The sequence below is a fragment of the Chiloscyllium punctatum genome, chromosome 4 (assembly GCF_047496795.1).
Source record: "Chiloscyllium punctatum isolate Juve2018m chromosome 4, sChiPun1.3, whole genome shotgun sequence".
NCBI lineage: Eukaryota > Metazoa > Chordata > Chondrichthyes > Orectolobiformes > Hemiscylliidae > Chiloscyllium > Chiloscyllium punctatum.
The window spans coordinates 97495686-97517318 of NC_092742.1; the positions used below are offsets into that span (position 1 = coordinate 97495686).

At 41.0% G+C, this 21633-nt stretch overlaps 1 protein-coding gene across 2 annotated transcripts in view; it reads right to left on the bottom strand.

Moving 5' to 3' along the window:
- The window catches only part of LOC140476557 (calpain-3-like), a 109072-nt gene extending 89489 nt beyond the window's left edge, over positions 1-19583 (bottom strand). The window contains exons 1-2 of one of the 2 annotated variants that reach the window (XM_072569341.1): positions 19507-19573; positions 18905-19140 (exon numbers count right to left, since the gene is read on the bottom strand). In XM_072569341.1, coding sequence (XP_072425442.1) covers positions 18905-19105 — 201 coding nt within the window. In that variant the 5' untranslated portion in view covers positions 19106-19140; positions 19507-19573. Of the gene's footprint in view, positions 1-18904 lie in introns of both variants that reach the window. The other variant, XM_072569342.1, reaches the window with a different exon arrangement.
- Between the last annotated feature and the right edge of the window lie 2050 nt (positions 19584-21633).

A 21633-nucleotide genomic window follows, 5' to 3' on the forward strand; every position in this document is an offset into this window, starting at 1 on the left:
AAAGATACTTTTTATCAAATGTATGAACATGTGAATTAAGGAGGTGAAGGATGCCATTTGGTCCTGAATCTAGTCTACCATTCAATAACATTAGCGTTGATCTGATTGTAACCTCAGCTCCATATTCTTGCCTATCTCTGATAATTTTTCACCCCCTTGCTTATGGTAGATTCTACCTCTGCCACAAATTTATGCAAAGACTCTGCTTTCACCATATTTTGAGAAACAGAGTTCCAAGACTCATGACCCTCTAAAAGAAAATAAATTATCATCTCAATCCTAAATGAATGAACTATCATTCTTAATTGGTGGTCCCCTAGTTCTAGGAAATATCCTTTCCACAGACCCCTCAGGATTTTGCAAGTTTCAATCAAGTTTCCTCTCACTCTTCTAAACTCCAGTGGTCACAAAGCTAGCCTGTCCAACGTTTTCCCCAACGTCCACTTAGGGTACTAGTCTCGCGAAACATCTCTGAGCTGCTTCCAATGGAATTGCATTCTTCCTTAAATAAGGAGACCAATACCATTCACACAGTATGTGGTCTCATCTTATATGGCTGAAGCAGAACAAAGACATTCAATGGCCCTTGCAATAAATAACAACATTCTATTAGCTTTCCTAATTTCTTACTATACTTGTACAGTATCCTTTAGTGATTCTTTCACTTTGACACCCAGACCCCTCTGTATCTTAGAGCTCTGCAATCCTACACAATATACTTGTTTTATTCTTCCTGCCAAAGTAGACAATTTCACATTTTCACACTCTTACTGCATAATCCAGATTGCTGCCCACTCACACAATTTAGCTACATACCTTTGTAGCCTCCTTTCATTTTCTTCATGACTGACTTACCTTTGCGTCATCAACAAATTTAGTAACTATGCATTCAGTCCCTTTCTCCAAGCAATTTTTATAAATTGTAAAATGTTGAGGTCCCAGCACTGATCCCCATGGCAAACCAATCATTACATCTTGCCAAACAGAAAAATACAATTTCCTGTTAATTAGCCAAATCCATGTCTTCTTCAGTCAAGCTACGCCAAAATATTACCCCTCTACTTCATGAGTCTTTAGTTTGTAACAAAATTGGTGTGATGCCTTATCAAATGCCTTCTGGAAATCTAACTGCAGTATTTGTTTCCTGTATTCACATGTTCCTTCTTCAAAGAACTCCAATAAATTGATTAAACATGATTTCCCTTTCATTTCACTCTGCATCATTACCTTGAATTTTCTTAAGTGCCCTGCTAATAAGAAGTTCTAACATTTTCTGTATTACAAATGTTCAGCTAACGGATTCACAGTCTTTCTTCCTTGAGACCAACATCACTATCTTCTCTCGGCTGTATTTAAAATGAACCTGACAATCATTTCCTTCACTAAACAGTGCTACACATAGGTGTGCCATGTCAGGGGCTTATTTCCATCAAGGTTTTGAACAGTGAGGGATGGATTGATTTGAAGTGTGTACATCCTGAATGGTCTTGGCAGGCTGGACATGAAAAGGGGTGAGTTACTAGAACTAGGGAACATTGTTTAAAGCAGCTATGTCAACCTCCTTTTAGGATATGTTGAACATTCCTTGTTCCAGTTCTACATGGACAACCTCCCTCACTTCCTTTTCTGGTCCATTGATGACCATATTGGTGCTGTTTTCAGTGCTTGCTAAACAAGTTAAGCCATGAGCTCCAAGTTCCTGCAAGTCACCTGACCTGGAAAAATACTGCCATTCCATCCATATTGTGGCACCCAAACTCAGAACTCCCTTATAGCCAACGTAACAGTTCAAGAAGATAGTTCATTGCCTCTTCCCTAAGCCAATTAAGGATGCTGGCCTTTACAGAAGCATTCACATTCAGTGAACTAAGTTTTCTTAAAAGTTGTGGTATTAAAACATGAAGTGCTAGAGATGCTCAGGAAATCCAGCAGCATCTTTGGAGAGAGACACAGTAAAGCTTTTCAGAGTAATGATTCTTCTTCAGCGTCTGCAGCATTTTGCTTTTATCCAAAAATTATATCTTCCCAGATGATCGTGTCGGATATCTTGTGAGATTTGCCACCATTATTAGTATGTGATATTGGGTAATGGTCATTTGCTGCCAATAATCCCTGTTTGTGTTTGTGCAGTTTCGAGCCTATGAAGTGATTAATGGTGGTTAATGGTGGCGATTACACCGCCATAAAATATATTCAGAAGAGACACTGTTCTTAGATAACAAGGTGTATTGCACAATGAGTACAACCCCATCTAGTTTGGCATGATTACAGGATGCTAGGGTGCTGTCACAGATACATCTGTCTCCTCTGAAAATGAGTCTGGAACTCCTTGACTCCAACCACAGTTTATATGTGATCTGCGTGGCATGGGTACAACCACCATACTAACAATAACCCCTTCAGAACCATTACATTACACAGGAGTAACAGTGAGTGGTCCCACTTGTATACAGTGTGAGACTGTATTATACAGACTGTCTTTCACTTACAATAACTGTGAGTATTTGCATCCCATCACAGCACTGCCCGCCATTCACTTATAGTATCTCTAGCACTCCCAGCCTTACTCCCCTATCACGGTGCACGGATATTTATAGTACTCATGCTTTCACCCTCCTATCACAGAATACAGATTTCCCTTTACCTCCAGTGTGAGTGCTCCCACTTGCATGAATTCTCAGACCACATAGATTGCTCTTCAATTATAGTAAACGCAAGCTCTCTCACCCTCACTTACCCATCATCGTGCATGCTGGACTTCACATACTGTAACACCCAATCACCCATCACAGAGCACCGACGCACTCTCACAATAACTTTAGGGACTCCACCTCACAAATCCTATCAGGCAGGCTACATACACGAGAAAGTACATTTGCTTGGATCCCTACCTTTGGTCGTTTCCACAGTATGTTCTTCACTTTTGTGGACTTTTGTCCCAGTTCTTTATACCCGAGGGACTCCACTGAGGCTGGAAACGTATCATCTTCAAACAGAATATTTTTCTGCAGGCAGTCCCGCTTCAGTGTTACAAAGTTCTGCTCATTAAATTTGATGGGTTTGTGAATCGACCCTTCCCCCTCCCGCCTCTGCCTTTCACGTACTAGGCGGTCACAAAAATGCCCGGATGGTGTGTATGGCATGGTTTCTAGCAAAAGGTGTTTACTTGGATCTCTATGAGCAGACAGAGGGCTAATGAGGCAGCAACTACCACAATCAGCAGCAAATGATATCAGCTGGTACGTTACAATACCTTCAGAGGACACACACTCCTGGCATAAATCCAGGCTGCTCATTCCTGATTGGATGGGTTTCAAAAAACGTCACACCTGCAGAATCTACACAAAAGACAATGTCCCTCAGGCCATTGGCCGAGGTACAATAGAGAAATAACAAAAAAAAACACACTGAGGGACTGCTGAGTTACAACAGCCAGAAGGGTTGTGTCGATAATGTTAGTGAAGAATAGGAAGAAAAATAGAGATAAACATCTTTTTTCTGTGTCCATAGAGCTGAAAGAGGCCCTACCTCAGCAAATGGCATTCACATTTAAAGCTGCATTCAACAGGCTGTGTGTGTGATTTTAATATAATTGAGATGCAAGTCCATTGAATCATGATCTTATGGGCCTGGCTGGGCTGTTATGACCTCAAGTGGTGCAGTATTTCTCCCCCATAATTCTAGTCCATACATTTCTCAATTCCTGTGGAGAGTTTCTCTCTCTGATCTCATTGAATTACTTTGCAAGACTTAACACTTGTGCTGAGAAAACAGGCTATATTTAATTGCAAGAATGTATCTCGAATACTGTATCCAGCTCCTTATTTAAGAATAGATGTGAAAAGCATTTGAGGCAGTTCAGAGAAGGTTTATTCAGTTGAAAGCTGGAATAAGCGGGTTTTCTCATGAGGAAGAATTGGACAGGCTTGTTTCCACCAGAGCTTAGGACTACAAGAAATGACTTGATGCCTTTAAATAAGGGGAAAGTGAGGACTGCAGATGCTGGAGATCAGAGTCAAAAAATGTAGTGCTGGAAAAGCACAGCTGGTCAGGCAGCATCTGAGGAACAAGAGAGTCGACATCTCGAGCATTAGCTCTTCATCAGGAATGAAGTCCAGTTCGATGATCACTATTAATTATTTCATTATCCTTAGGGGCCAGTCTCTTCTCAGCAGGGGAAATATTCTGATGAAACTGAATATTGCCTCCTATGTGCCCCTGCAGCCTTCAGTCATTTGAATAGAATATTTGATAAGAGACCTCAAATCCAACACTATACTACATGGCAAACAGTCCACCTGTACGTGTTGGAAACATGGACAGTGGATAGCAGACGCCTCAAGTTCCTACGGAGAAATTACCAGGGACACCTCTACAAAATCCTCCAAAACTACTGGCAGGATAGATGCTACAAAGTCGGTGTACTTTCTCAGGCCAACTCTGCTAGTATCAAGGCACTGGTTATGATCAACCAATTGCATTGAGAAGGCACATTGTCCGAATGCTTGCTATCATATAATCATAGACTTTACTTCGAGCTGCATCATGGTAAACAGTCACCAGAAAATGCTGCAATTCAACAAGGCAGCTCACCACAACGTTCCCAACGGCAACTAAGAATAGGCAATCAATGCTGGTCCAGCCAGCTTCTGCATAACTAAGACATCCTGTAGTTCCTCCTTATGGAGGCATTGAAGATTATTTCAAAGAAACATTGCCCCTCACAGATGTAAAGTATAGCCTTACTACTTTACTGACATGCCTGGTGTCCTCGAACCAGATTCCAGCTATGGGTCAACTATTACCCACTGCTTTATGTGTCTGTCTCAAGACAGTCAAATGCGCTGAGGTAGGTCATGTTGATAGTTGGTGGTCCCTTTAAGGGTCATTCAGCTACTGTTGCATCTGAGTGCTTTCCACAAGTTTTTCCTCGGTATTTAGTTGATAATGCCAAGAGGTGATGAAACACTGGGCAATGCTGAGTCCCTAGGTCAGGCCTGGACTATGCAGTGAAAAATCAAATGGAGAAGAAACTTCAACTATATGCACATTACATCATTTAATCTCACTGAAGTTCTGTAGCTGCATTTCACCATCTTACACTGATGGAAGCGTGCTAATTACATGGTTCATTACTCAATTAAATGTGGTTGACTCAAAAAGGTAAAACTGATTTCTTGTACTTTAAAATTCCCTGGTCCATGCCAAAGTATAATTCTAAAATATTTTGGAAACACTGTTGTTAGTCTTTCAGTAATTCATATGCTACATTGTTATATTTTAACTACCATAAATTACTTTGGTGTTATTCACTTTAAAAGTGTCATTATGGAACAAACTTAGCCTCTGAAGCATTACATTCAAAGGACAGCTGGACTGGTGTGCATCAATTTGCGGAGGAATTGCCTGACCCAGCGCATTGGAGACAATGAAAAGAAAGTTTGACTTTCCAGCTATCATTCACACTCATTGCTGCTGCAAAATTTCTACTCATTAGGAGGCATCAATACCAAGTGAAGTTTTTGAATTCTGTTCAGCAGGGGATGGAGATAGATGGTCTGACAATGAACAGTAACGTTGTGCTTTTAAAGAAGAAAACTGGGAAAAAAGGTAGAAGCAGTCATAAAGTAAGCGTCTGCGAGAGTGATGCAATATGTATGTGTTGTATTAATGCTTGGTTTCAGACCAGGCAGGTAGTTTACCTTTAAGATAGTCAAATAATACAACGACACGTGGTGTTCCAGTATTAAGGTTCTCATTGTTGGCCTCATTAGCAATTACGGTTGTAGAGGTGTTGTTGTAGTTGCAGTAACAGTAGTACACATGGTCTAGGTCCTTTGCTTAAGTCTGAGAGCATACTGCAATATAACAAAACTCTCTCTGAATCTTGTATATTTAAATAAGATCACCCTTAATTCTTCTAAATTGTAATGAGGAATGTCCTTAACCTGTTCAGCATTCTCAATAAATCAACCTCTTTCTCCCATGTATCAGCCTGATGAATCTCTTCTGAACTAACTCCATTGCTACTGTCTTTACTTAAATACACGGACCAAAACCATACACAGTATTCCAGATGCAGCCTCACGAATACTCTGTGTAGTTGCAACAAGACTTCCCTACTTTTAAACTCCAAAAACCGAGCAACAAAGGCCAATAATGTTCAAACCGGCAGCAGAGTGAGACAACTCCTGTCAGAGCTCCTCTGCTCAACCAGTTCCTTTTCCCTTTCCTTTCATTTTTTTACCCTCTTTGCAGCAGTTTTGCTCCCCCACTCCCCAACGTTTTAAACTACCCTAACTGGAGAATGGAAGGGAGATGAGTTGCTGCCGGAGCCCAGAGCAGCAGGACAGTGAGCACAGCCTGAGTCCTGGAGTGGGCAGCAAAGTGAGCCCCGAGTGGAGCAGGGCAAGCTGGGGCCGAGTCCCAGGCTCAGAGCTCAGAGTGGCAGCAGATTGAGTCCTGGCTGGAGGCAGCATGGCCTTGTGTTCTGAAGTCCAGCGGGCACAGACTCATGTTGGTAAATGATGATAACATGAGTACTTTAAAGACACTTTATTCTCATTCTGGACTTTTAAACTCTGTATTCCCATGCTAATTCTCTTTTTACTATTCCAATTCTGTGACGATACTTAAAGTATCTGTACCTGGGTACCTTGTACCTAAGGTGGCGTTGAGAAGCAACATTACAAACTTTTCACTAAACTCATTCGAGTCCACATGATAATAAAGGCTATTCTATTCTAACATTCCATTTGCTTTTTTACTTACTTCCTGACCTACATGCTAACTTTTTGTATTTCTCGCATAAAAACACCCAGACCCCTCTGTGCTGTAATTTCTTTTAAATATCTCTTCAATTAAGTAACAATCCGCCTTTTGATTATTCCTGAATGAATGATTTATTTATTGTCATATATATCTAGAGAGATACAGTGAAAAGTATTCTGGCACCACAATTCAGCCCCATTTTCAGGTAGAAGAAGAATAAAAGAAAGTACTTAAATAGAGTTCACTTTCATTGGCCAGGGTCCCAAACAAATTTTCTGAGCTCACACCTTCCTACACTGAGCTCTATCTGCCATGTTTTTGCCTCCTGACAATATCCCCTTATTGATTCCTTATGTCCTCATCACAATGTCCTCTCTCTCACCAAGTTTTGTAACGTCAGCAAACTGAGATGCATAATCCCCTCCCCCAATTCATCAATATAAAGAGTGAATCAACTCCTACAAAAGTATGATTCTCAGATCATTTAAGGACAGTGACTAATGAAACAAAGTGCAAAATGGTATGCACAGTCAGAGCTAAAATTTGTAACGTTAATATAGGGCGCAGCCTACAAATGTCACATTCCAAATTTTCAATGCCAACTTGTTTTCTTGCTTTCTCGGAAATACTCAACTTTGGAAAATGTCAGTGGTCTGATTACTACGTTTGCAGATGACACCAAAATTGGCAGAGTTGCAGATAGTGATGAAGACTGTCAAAGAACACAGCGGGATATAGATTGCAGATTTGGGCAGTGAAATGGCATGTGGAGTTTAATCCAAACAAATGCAAATTGATGCATTTTGGAAGATCAAACTCAGGTGCGCTTTATACAAAAAATGGCAGAACCCTTTGGAGCATTAATATACAGAGGGACCTGGGTGTACAGGTCCACAGATCCCTGAAAGTGGCAACACAGGTGGATAAGGTGGTCAAGAACGCATACAATATGCTTGCCTTCATCGGCTGGAACATCAAATAAAGAAGTTGGTAAGCTATGTTATAGGTGAATAAAACTTTAGTTAGGCCACATTTGGAATATTGCATGGTGTTCTGGTCACTACAGTATCAGGTGGATGCATTGGAGAGAGCTCAGAGAAGGTTTACCAGTATGTTGCCTGGTCTGGAGGGTTTTAGTTATGAAGAGAGGTTGCAAAACTCGAATTGTTTTCACTGGAAAGACAGAGGCTGAGAAGTAACCTGATAGAGGCCTACAAAATTATGAGAGGCATAGATAGGGTGGATAATCAGAGGCTTTTTTCCCAGGGTGGACAGGTCAACTACAAGAGGGCACAGTTTCAACATGAGAATGGGGGAAGGTTTCGGGGATAATTGGCACAGGTTTGATGGGCCGAAGGGCTGCTCTTGTGCTGTATTGTTTTTTGTTCTCTCAAATTCCAAAAGTGTTTGTGCAGTTTCGAGCCTAAGTGAGGTGATCTATTTGATGACTGCTTCAATGGACTGACAATAAACCATATAGTGGAATAGAACTTGGGAACAACCTCACACCACTGTAGCAATCATCCTGGTTACAGAGGATGCTGGCTTCAAGAGGAAATTCTGAGCTTAACATTACATATATATCAGAAATTTTAAAACACAGTTAAAGCAAAATTGGCAATGGCTACTGAGGTGATGCACTAGAAAACCTGTAAAATCATGTTCCCTATTCCAGAGAGAGTCACCATTTCATTCAACAAGTACAGTAGAACACCAGTATCCACAACAGTATGACACATATCAAATTCTCTGTGTCTTTTTTAAAATTAATTCTTCGGATGTGAGTGCCAATCGATAGGTCAGTATTTATTGTCCATCCCTAGTTGCTCTTGAGAATTTAAAGCATTCATAAATGAAGTGAGGCAACTCTCAAGGTTACAAGAGAGCAATCATCTCCAAACTTATACTCTCAAAAGGCTGAATGCTGCTTGGTGAGATATAGTGATGATCTTTCAGAGACTTTAGAAATGACAACCAGGTCGCTCTTCCCTCACAGTACTGAAGAAAAGTGAAGAGCAGTCACAAGTATTAGATCTTGTGACAGCTGGACGTGGGGTCCCATTCTGTTCTCACAAGAATCCTGAAAGATCTGTCAGTCATTGGCCAGCTCCAGTTCTTGCAGTTCAGTGCACCTGTCATTTTCCTAAACTATCAGTGACACAACATAGAATAACGCCTGGGTCGTTTTTATGGGGTTTTACAACTTCTAATACTTCTGTCAGGTTCAATTCAAAATTTCCTCTCTATCTGCAACCAGGGCCTTTACTAAAAAGATTTAGAGTATTAATAACCTATTCAAATCGGGGATCATTGAATACAATCTCAAATATTTCAGGCCATTGTAAAAGGAACACTTTTCAAATGCTTGAGTAGTAAAACAAAAATACTTTCTATTTGAATAGCTGGATAGACAATTGGGAACTATCTGCTCACATAATAGTGATTAACAGCTTGGTGGGATAAGCTCCTCCCTTTCTCACAGGCTTAAGGGAGCTCTCTCTGTTTCTGTCTTGCTGACTGACCAGTGGTAAGTGGGTTGTGCCTGAGAAAGCAACAATGGTTACCACTTTCATTGAAACCAATCATTTTTAAGAGAGAGATTCAAATTTCCAATTATTATCTAAAAGGTATACCAAAATCTTACATGTAAATTTTTTTGTAAAAATTAGTGATAAAACACTGTTAACTAAACACTATCACCCTTTCACAGAATCATAGGAGTTGTTATGATGTAGAAGAAGGCTATTCAGCCCATTGTGCCTGCACTGGCTGGTTAAATAAATATCATTACCTCATGCAAATCTCCTGCTTCCTCCCCATAAGGTTGCACAATATTTTCACCCAATAATAATCACCCAATGTCCCCCTGAATGTCTTAATTGAAGCTGCTTCCACCACACATCCAGGCAGTGCATTCCTTAACTATTCATGAATAAGAAAAGGATTTTTTTCACATTATCTTTGTTTCTTTTGCAGATCACTTTAAATTTACGTCCTCTTCTTCTTGTTCATTTTATGAGCAGGAACAATTTCTCCCTATCCTATCCAGTCCGCTCATGATTTTGGAAACCTCTATCAGATCTCCTTTTAGATTTCTTCTCTCCAAGGAGAACAGTTCCAACTTCTTCAGTCTACCCTTTTAATTTATAGACTCCACATGGTGTGGAAGCAGGCCATTCAGCCCATCGAGCCCACACCGACGTTCTGAAGAGCAAACCCAGGCTCTCCCTCCCTATCCCCAAAACCACACATTTTCAATGACTAATCCACCTAGCCTGCATATCCATGGACACTCTGAGCAATTTAGCACAGCCAACTACCCAACCTGCACATTTTTGGACTGTGAGAGGAAACCGAAGCACCCAGAGGACACCCACACAGACACGGGGGAATGTGCAAACTCCACACCTGAAGGAGGAATCGATCCCGGGTCCCTGGTGTTGTGAGGCATGTGTTAACCACCGTGCCACCTCAATTGACATGACTCATTCCTGGAACCAGTCTAGTAATTTGCTTCTGCACTTTTTCCAATGCATTCACATTCTTCATATAATTTTGTTCTCACAACTGCTAACAATACTACAGCTGAGATCTAACAAATATTTTGTTAAAAGATAAGATTGGAAGAATTGCTTGTCAAAACTGACCGTGAAACTTAATTCTGGGATTCAAAGTTATCCAACTAGGAAAGCAGAAGGGAAGTAACCCAAAAGAAACCAGAACCAACTGTGGACTCTTCCCTACTTTTTCTGTGGACAGTGCTTTCTGTGACAACTATAAAGGAGAAGGCCCATTGTCTCCTAGTGTAAATACGTCTTCTTTTTGGTAAAACAATCTAAGCCTTTGCTTGATTCAAAACCATCCAAACTATGTTTAGGAAGACAGCAGAACAGGTCACATGACCTCCATAACTTAACCTAAATTTAGAAAAGAAGTCTCAAAAATTACCAAACAAAACTCAATTTTTAACCAAAGTTATCTATATTTTAGAAGTCAGAGCAATGACTTGAATAGTTTAAATGATTATTTAATGACTTCAAAGCTACAAAAATGAACTTATTTAGTTCCATTGTTACTATTTTTCATAACCAGGAAATATGGTAGATTGATAAATTTCACTGTCAAAATCTTAAACTACCGAATAATTAGTTGTTGCCTGGACATTGTACCCTGTGTTTATACTGTACTTCTCAGTTTATTTTCTCTAAAGAGTAATGAACAAACATGGTGCCACGTGGAATTTAGATTATCTCCACCAAGTGAAAGCTAGATTATGATCACCTTTTGCAACAGTCAATGACTTGTAACTATAATGAGAATCACAATGATCTCCTGCACTAGCTAAAACAAGCCATTACATGGGATATGTTTGGGGTAGGCTAATTAGATCAGCCTATCTTTTTCTGCCTATCTTCTATGTACAGTAAATTGACTGTTATCATCCCCAGGTCATTATCATTCAAACTGAAACTGGGCAGTCAAAGGTACCTTTTGGATTATGGCGGGGAGATGTGAGTTCCATTTCTCAGACCGGCTGGTGAAACTAAAGCTGAAAGGATATGCAAAAACCTTAAAGCCACGTCATTAACATTCAATGTAATGCCACCAATGACAGCACACATTTTAAGTTATTATTATTGTCTCTCTTTCATTAGTAGAACTGGAAATGGCACAAATGATGCCTGGCTTTTTCCACTCTCCATTGTGCTCAAGAACAAGAAGGCATGCCCCCTTTAATGCAGCAGTTCTAACGGAAATTCTATTGAGGTTAGTGTGTGCGTGTTGACAATGGACAGAATTAGACTCAGCTGTTAATACTCCCACAGCTGAGTATCCTCCTGGCACTAGCTGCTTGAATTCAGCTGTGAAGAATGGCACACTTCCAGGAAAACTTACACTTTGGGAAATGATAGAGAAAAACTTACATAAAAAAGTATTGCCAATGCTGAATTAAAATCTTGGCAGATCCGGCAACAGCTGTGGACAGAGGACCAGAGTTAATGTTTTGAGTCCGGTATGATTCTTCTTCTTCCTGTTTGGGAGAAAAGTCATGTCAGACTCAAAATGTTAACTTTGAAATAACTTACCCAGGGAGTGGAAGTCTTGTGCAGATTGCCACTCTGGTGCTTTTTCTTTCAAAAGAAGTGAACTCTGCATTTCTGAAAGAAGATTCTGTTTAGGTCTCCCTCAGAAATGCGAAGTAATATTTCCAAGTCTGCCAGTTCTTTTGTAGTGTCAACTTTCAGAGGAATACAAAGTGTGCCACCTTTTCAAAGCAGTTAGCTGCCGCATTCTGAAATGTAATGGTCCTGAAGGCCATTTTGACAGATGCATTCAAATTGTATGTACATAAGGTAAGTGTGATGTTGGGTTCTGGGAGGGTAGGATGCCAGATGGGTAGGAGTAAAAAATGCAAGGTGACAAAAGGGAGCAGGTAAGTGATGCGGTATCAGGGTCGGTGAAAGAAAAAGGAGCTGGTTTGGGGGTGAGGGTGATGGGTTCCAGCCTGGGGGTTTTGAGTTTGGTGATAGGAGGGGAATGGTTGGTTGGGTCTAGCAGGTGGCAGTCAGTTAACGGTCTAGGGTGTCTACGTGGTTCAGATTTGGTGTAGTTGGGGTGTGAGGTAGGTATGGGGTCCATTTAATATTTACTCAAGAGTTAGACTGTGAATTAAGATTTCTGGAGGAACCTTATTGGCAAGGCATTGCCAGCAGAAAATTCAATCTCCTGGGCAATGCTTTGAAGTACACTATGATGCCTGGCTTTTTCAACTCTTCATTGCGCCACATTCTCACAGGGTCCCCATGCACAACTCCCATCAACACTGGAATAACAGGCATCTGTCCAGGAGAATATTTGTCACTTTGTTTCCCTCTCCAAAGATGGTCCCAGATCTGCAGAGATACTCCAACACTTTCTGATTTTATTCCAAACCTTTAAATGACTCCCAAAGATTGAAATCAATCAGAATAAGCAATCTTCAAAACAGCAACTGAAGGAATTGCAAAATACTCTCCAACTCAATATCCTATTTTTGTGGTTGTAAACACAACATAATGGTTAGTGAGGTTATTGATAATTTCTAATTCCTCCTTTTATGGATCTTTTACATTCTGAATGCTCTAGGTACATTGACTGGAGTGCAGGGGATGGGAGATTTTTTTTGGGAGGGTCAGCAATTCTTCTCTGCAAATATTATCATGTAATCAGATTCAGTATTGAACTTGGACCATTGAATCCTTTAAAACAATGTAAGCAGAAATATTCAGAAAAAGGAAGTTAAGAGGCTGACTTGGCTGTTTGACTACAAAAACATTCCATGTTCCGTTACTGGCCAAAGGTCAGGTTTTTGCCCTCACTGAAAGACAAGTGATTTAATTTTGTGTCCCTAATATACTATAAGGCCCTCTTTGTCAAACACAGAATGGCTATTGTGCTTATGTATTCACATTAGGGATGTCATTTTTCACTTTTACTTTGCTGTCCTCCTTTTCAAACTTCCATGGCACAATGAGAAGTGCACTTACCATCTGAATATTGGCCTCATAATGATAACCATGGTAGATATCATCAATTGTTGTAAAAAAAAACCCATCTGGTTTATTCATAATCTTTACAGAAAGAAATCTGCCGTCCTTACTTGGTCTAGACTGCATATGACTCCAGACCCAAGTAACATGGTCAACTCTTACCTGCCCTCTTAAAAGACTCAACAAGCCATACCCACATCCCACAAAAGAATAAGAAAATAAATGAGTTAGTGCTGATTGTAGGTAAACTAGGTTTCTAAGGTAGCTTAGAACGGACCCAGACATTGATTGATGCATGGTGGTTCAGTGAATGAGGAAGTGAGATACCCAATAACATCGCATGGACTCTGCGCCAACTCATCACTCCATCAGCTTGTACAGCCTCACATTTTAAGTACAGGATGGAAAACGCAGGCTTAAAATAACTCAAGGGGGAGATTTCTGGATGCCATGGGTGCCTTGACTGATGGATGGAAGGCTATGTTATGAACCAATCAGTTGGTTAAATGGATATTAGTGCAGCTTTCACACTATCAGGATGTCGGCTATAAGTGGGAGGAGGTGGTTTCACCTCTCATGAGCAACGAGTAATCAGAAGCTGCCAACTTTTTGCTCAATAGTGCCATAAGAATTAATCGTACATTTGAAGGCCTCATTTAGGGTCAGGGTAAAAAGGCTGTCCATGGGCCAGAGACATAAATGGGATGAAAGTGAGAATGTGAGAGGGAACAACCCCTAATGCCCCACCCCACCTCCCATCACCCAACTGCCACCCTGTCCGACTAAATGTTCTCCCTTCCTCCAAACATGCAACAGGGCAGGGTATAACTATCCAAAGTATAGAGTACTGAGCGTGTGGATCAGGCTCCCACAAACAGCAACTAAGGTTGAAACTACTTCAGAAAAGAAGTTGGATTCAATGTCTGATGGGGATGGGACTGGCAGTTACAAGGATAGGTGCTGCACTGCCCAATGGAATTAATGGGTAAGGCAAATGTATTTGTAGAGGGCAACAAGCCAATACAATTTATAGTAGTTAAAGCCTTATTCAGAATACTGCTGGTCATTGAGTATTCTGGTATCCTCCACATGGCCAATACAAGCCCTTCAGCTTCACCACTCCATGACACCTGACAATACAAATGTGCATCGAAAATTATGAATAAACTTAATGTGGACTGAATTATAAATAAAACATAGTTTATCATATTTTATTACAATTGAACAATAACTGTTCTTCATGTGCTCAAAATAGTGGCTTATAAATTTTCCCAATTGTATCACAGCAATCTACTCTCAGTACATAAATACCAAAACAGTGAATAGTTCAATTGGAGTATTTTCTCAGCAAAAGCAATCTGAGCTGGCTTTACACACCATCTGAATGTTTTTGTCATTATATTCTTATTTCCACGCTAACATTCAAAAATATTGGTTGAGGTGTTAGCTCTTAAAGTGTTAATGCTGAGGAGGGCAACACAAAAGATTACATGGACATGAGTGGGAAGTCAGCTCTGGATCGCAAAGGAAGTGGGCCTAACATCTAAGTTTCATGATGAGTAACAACGTTGATGATACCACTGTAACTCATATGGGAAATAATTTGTATAAAACTCCTAAAGACGTGTGTGAGACATTCATAGAGCGAGTAAGCCAGACTGCAGATACTGAGAGTCTATATGGGCACTATGGTACAAGAAAACCTCACAGGTACAAGCACTGCACAGATATTAAAGAGGAATGTCCAATCTGTAAAATAATAGGTCACTGGTAGAAGATATACAGATAGACCGTATATGACAAAGGTACAGAACAGCAACTCAAATAGGTACTCACACTAAGATGTTGATGATATAGGACAAGTACAAGAAAATCCAAAGGTTCTCCTAGTGAAACTAGGCAATCTAAGTCAAGCTTTTTGATAAGAAGTTATTTGTATCAAACGGCATCTCACTAATTTTAAGCTGGATTACAGGAGTGAATGTCAGCATATTATCAGATAATGTACCATGAGTGAGGAAAGTGTAAACAGTGAAACTAAATGGTCCAGAGGTGTAACTCTCAAGATTAAAGATATACAATAAGCAGCTCTGCAGCATGAGGTATGTCAGACAGTAGAGAAAGCATATGTACTTTACAATCAAGAATTATCACCCCTAAACATGTCTTGATCTCAATCTTATTCAAATAGCAAAAGGAGTTAAACTTGTTACAGTTAACCGAGAACTGGCAGAGAAACAGCTAGTTATGTCAAAGCCATTCAAAATGTCGACAGTCCTACTACCATTGTTCAAGGAAAAGCCAGTTATGTAACCAAGGATCAAAGAAAGAGTTACGATTGAGCAGACAGTCATCCAACAACTGATCATAGGTCAAATGGTAGTAGATTTCATAGGACTTCCTGATCTCATGGTGGAACTCGATAGAGTTGGTAGAAGTGCTTTACATGCCTATCAACGCTTGTGGGAATTTGTGGCAAGAGTCATCAGAGTTTGTGAAGAGATGCAAAGAAGAGAAAGATAATCAGCAGTGCAACCCACTTCAGCTCATTGATGAATCCTTTTATGGATTTGCTCAGCCTAGGTCGAAGATAGGGTCGAATTTGATATCAGATGCTGAGAAGGAACATTTCACTTCTTCATCTTTGAAAGAGGAATCAACAGTATGAGTGATAGCAATCAAGACAAGTAAGCAACAACTTTCAAGTAGTATGGCTGAGGAAGTGAAGACGTTGGTTCACTAACATTGCAATCGCCTAGGACAACTAAAAGTTTCCACTTAATCAACAAGGTTGAGGTACATTGTCAACATATTTCAGCACAGATTTGCTTGCATAGGTGAAGATGGGCTGCAAGTAACTCCATGAAAACCACCACTGAGGTGAGCTGACCAGAGCGCACAGACGCTGGATAGGGTCAAGGAGAAATCACCTGGCACAGAGGTCTAGGATACTGTCGAGATATAAGTATCTGGTTTAGAGGTTCAAAACACTGTCAAAGAAAAATGAACTGACCTAGAAATCCAGGATACCTCAAAAACAAAAGTTGCCTGGTCCAAGCATCCATGATATAGCCAGAAAAGAGCATGCTTCAATGTGGGAACTCTCTTCCACAAAGGAAATTCAAGAGGTTCTGAAAATGATGGAATGAAGCAGTGGCCTGCCTCAGCAGAACATGCTCCACAAACGAAATCCAGGAGCAAGGTTCTCATTTAAAGGGTCTTTACAGATCACACACTGTCAACAGCAGAACCAAGGTCAACAGCCTTCAAGCCAAAAGCCCCCAAATCTTCTAAACCAAATGAGAACATGTTTTAGCAGAGTAGTGAAACAACCAAACTGTCTGAATTTGTAGGAAGAAAGTGAAGACTGCAGATGCTGAAGATCAGAGTCAAAAAATGTGGTGCTGGAAAAGCACAGCCAGTCAGGCAGCATCCCAGCAGCAGGAGAGTCAGCGTTTCAAGCACAAACTCTTCATTGGGAATGTGGGGGGCCCAAGAGGGCTGAGATAAGTTTGTAGTCAGAGACTTTAGAGCAGTTGGTGTACTAATAATGTAACTCTATGTGTTTTTATAAATAGCACAGATGGAAAACATCTTGGGCGTAGGATCTAAAAGGATTCATTGAGGAATGTATTAAGGATTGCTATTAGAATGATGCAATATGGAGTGGGATAGCAAAATAGCTCTGAATCTCAAAGGAGACAGACCGATCATGTGGGGTTCTTGATAGTCTTAGTAACAATGTACTTATATCAATGTAACCTGTTTGCCATCAAGCTACAAACTACATACTGTTTTAAATATGAGAGTCTCTCCTCATTAGACCACCAAGTGGTTTCCTGCTATCACACTAAATTAAGCTAAAAGGAGCATGGTGGCAATAAATCTATGAAACGGAACCAATACTCCAGAGAACTGACACAACATGATGGGCAGTGGTGATGATCAATCACACAACAAAGACAAAATTTGCTTCATGGTTCCTGGCACCATGAAGCAGCAGTGCTCGCCACTGAGCCACCGTGCCACCTGAATGGAGAGATTAAAATTTCACACCCTAACCCTATTTTTAAATAGGGTCCTTTTCGTGTTTAAAGCACAGAATTCAGGTATAGAGTGGGCTCCCACAAAAGGCAAGCAGGAACCTATTTGATGTACTGTACTTAAATTTTACTGGCAAAGGCCTGTGTAGTGGGATTTTCAGCCACTGAGCCAAGGCAGAAGTTTCTAGCTGCCCAAAGTAAGCAGTCTTATTGGCGTTCTTGGGGGCCAGGAAGTGAATGAGTACTCGAACCAAACTACTCAAGGAACTCCCCTAGCTTTCCCTGCTCTCAGTCACTACCTGAAGCTGGTGCTCTCTTCCTGACAGTAATCCCAACAAACCAGTCAAAGTGGCCTGGTGCCAGAGAGAATCAGTCCTGTAGCATATCAATTATGAGTCAGTCACTAGCAGGGACTCTATATCGAGCCACACAGTCTGACCATAAAAACAGATGGGTGTTAAAATGTGGAACCACAATGTAGCTGACTGCCGAGCTTACAAGGTTGCATGGTGATCACTTTGAGACATTTAAGATCCTGACAGAGCTTGACAGATTAGATGCTGAAAGAATATTTCCCCTGTGGGAGAGGCTATAACTAGGGGACACTAGATTTCCAATCTAAGATGAGATGAAGATTTTTTTTCTCTGAAAGGAAAGTACATCTTCAGAACTCTCTTTCCCAGAGAACAGTCAAAGTAGGGTCCATTGAATATTTTTCAGGTAAAGCTAGAGACATCCTTCATTAACAAGGGAGTTAGTAGTTATCAGGTGTTGTGGAAATGTTGAGCTGAGGCCACAATCATAGTCATAGAGATGTACAGCATGGAAACGGTCCAACCCGTCCATGCCAACCAGATATCCCAACCCAGTCTAGTCCCACGTGCCAGCACCCGGCCCATATCCCTCCAAACCCTTCCTATTCATATACCCATCCAAATGCCTCTTAAATGTTGCAATTGTACCAGCCTCCATCACTTCCTCTGGCAGCTCATTCCATACACGGACCACCTTCCATGTGAAAAAGTTGCCCCATAGGTCTCTTTTATATCTTTCCCCTCTCACCCTAAACCTTTGCCCTCCAGTTCTAGACTCCCCAACCCCAGGGAAAAGATTTTGCCTATTTACCCTATCCATGAAACCCGATCAGACATGACCTTATTGAATGGCAAAGCAGGCTCAAATGGCCAATCCCTACTCCTAATTTGTATGCTTGTAACAAGCCAGCACAAAATTTCACACCTATCATACTGCAAATCATTCAAATACATTAAAAAGAATGAAAAAAGAGAACAGGAGTAATAGACCAGGGAAATATTGCAAACCAGTACAAGGAAAGATCATAAGAAATAGGAACAGGAGACTGGCTGATCCAATGTTCCTCACTCCACTTTCCCCACATTCCCCATATCTCTTGATTCCCTACTTGATCAACAACCTATCAATCTCAGTCGTAAACATACACAAGGAGCATGAATCCCAAAGCTCCATCACACAACAATCAGCCAGTCTCAATGTAACCCACAGCCTGAGCTACTATATAATAAACAGTATGTCACTCACTGGGGGTCTTTTCCACTCCAGCTTGAAAGGGAGAGCCACAGAGTAAAAAAGTGAGGACTCGTTAGCAGGGAATTCGTCGTCTTCAAACAAGACACCTTTTCTCAGGCACTCATCCTTCACCTGCTGAAAGACTTCGCTCTTGTCACATTTAATGTGCTTGTTACGGTTGATGATAGGATACAAAGCAGCTTTGCCAAACATTTTGGATTGACTCTGGACTGGTGGTGATTACTGCACTGAATTGATGACATGAGGCATGGTAACAATCACACTGTTTCAAAACTGCAGTAAAAAAGAGTTCTATTAATAAGAGAAAAATACACAGGCTGCAGACACAGGAAGGAAACTATTTGATTTCATAGAACAGGGAAACAGGTTCCTTTTACAGCTTATACACATAAGCAAAACATTTCAATCAGTTTCTTTGAGGTAAAAGGCAGAAGTCGTTTGGATAGGCTGCTCCACCAAACAACACCTCTACGTGGCACAGGGACTTCCAGATTCCTCACAAGGTTCAATGCTGTTTTGTATAATCACAATAAGTCTTCTTCACAGTTTTCCACATTGAAATAAAAACCAATCATCGACTCGTAGAACGATACCTCTGTTGAACTTTCCAGAATTGGTCTTGGCTCTCTCCCCGTGTCATTCTCTCTCAGCCTTCCCGACTGTTCTGGTCTCAATGCAGAAGTGAAACCAACAAGATCAAACACTAAAAATAGTCTTAGACAGGCTGTAGCTTGTGGCCACTATATTTGTTTCTGCAGGCTCCTTATACAGGGACACAAATACTCAGACACATACTCAGTGTTCATTTATCATTTTTTTCCTGTTTTTAACAACCTTTCTTCTTCCTCATGAATGTGTTGTGGTTACAATATAACAGTAACTGCCAACTGCACAACATTTCTTTTAAGCAAGGATCGGTTAGGAACCCTTTCATTTTACTCAGTAATTGACCTTAATAGTGGGATGGATGAGAGGATAAGTGTAGTGGAAAAGAGGGTATGAGCATGAATGGGGAGGTAGTAGGGTGAGCAATACAGTTACGAGAATAATGGGTGATGGATGAGTGCAGTGGGTAAGAGGTTGGGTGGAATAGATGAGAGGTCAAAGGTTAAAGGGGTGAGTGATGGATAAAAGGGGTGAAAGGAGTGCCTGAGGGTGAGCCCACTCGGCACAGGATGGAAGGGTGTCAGAGTATGATATTGGTGGTGACAGGGGATTAAGACAGCTATCAAAGGGTGAGCGGGATGAGTGAGGAGAGATTGAATAGGTTAGTCAAATGGGCAGGGGATTAGACAGGTGGACTGGAATGTGTAGGTTGGGCTTGGAGGATGTGTGTAGTGGGTAGAAATAGGAATCAGGTGGGTAAAAGAGTGAATGCAGAAGTTCAAATCAGCTGCCAAGTTCTGTTAGTTCAGTGGAATCTCACATAGTGTCACTCACTGAGGCATATCAGCCACACGTTTACACTTGATCATTGATTCCCACTCTGACTTATTTTATTCACTGACTCAGACTTTCACTTAGTGTCTCTCATTGTCATTCAGTAACTTATTCTCCTACCATCACACTATTATTCTCATGTTAACTTACTCTCAATCTCACGTAGTTGCAATTTCACTCACTCATGTCTTCAGTCGCTACTCATATTCTCAGTCACTTTCACAGAATCATTTACTCACTCCTGCCTTCTCTCAGTATCTCATCACTTTTAGAATCACAGTAATTTACTCCTTTATTGTTGTTCGCCCATTCTCCACAGTCTCATTGTCTCTCAGTCACTCCCATATTCAATCACTCAGTCTGGCCAGGGTGGAAAGAGGCTCTCGCCCACTGGTAGCAGAATTAGTGGGGATCTCTGCCAGTTCAGTATGGGAAGCCCAATAGAATCAAGTATCCTTCAGGCACTTACATGGCAATAGATAAGCCTTGTCTGCATTTGACGATCCTGATGGCGGAAGTCCCAGAGAGAGCTGCACAGCTCCTGATGCCACCAGCATCAGCACGAGTGGTGGCTGCTGCTGGAACTGCACCCACCCGGACAAAAAGTGAGAGAAGGTAGAATGGGGTTTGCCAGGATGGAGGAGTGTTGCAGACAAGGCAGGGTTTGGCTTTCAGTGACTGGTATCCTCAATATGGCACAAAATGGGTTCTCAAGAAAGAGATAGATATAGTTCTTAGGACCAAAGGGATCAAGAGATATATGGAGAAAGCAGAAAATAGGGTACTGAGTTGGATAATCAACCATGATCATTTTGAATGACAGAGCAGGCCAAATAGCTGATTCGTGCTCCTGCTTTGTTTCTATGGTGCCCCTTTTTCTATGTGGCCCAAAATTTCATTAGGTTGGCTGGGTGGCCTTCGCATGTTCTGGGAAACTAATGCAACGTCCATGTAATCTCTGAGCCACTATTAAACTGCAGTAGGCTTAGGGGTAATGGATACTAATTGGCTTATTAATTAGGAAAAGTGACATTTTGCCACTGATGGCCAGGAATGCTGCACTTTCAACCCCTCACTTAAATGGGGGAGATTCTGCCATTGTCTAGAGACTGACATGGGGCTCTTCAAACATTAAGTGGGCTTTACTATTATGTTTCTCACCTTGATGCACAGCATTAAATCCAGCCCATACTGAGTCATGTGTTCTTTAGTACTCACTCTTAATAAGTGACTCATTGCACTTATCTCTGGAAAATGTGAATGATACCTAGATTCCAGGG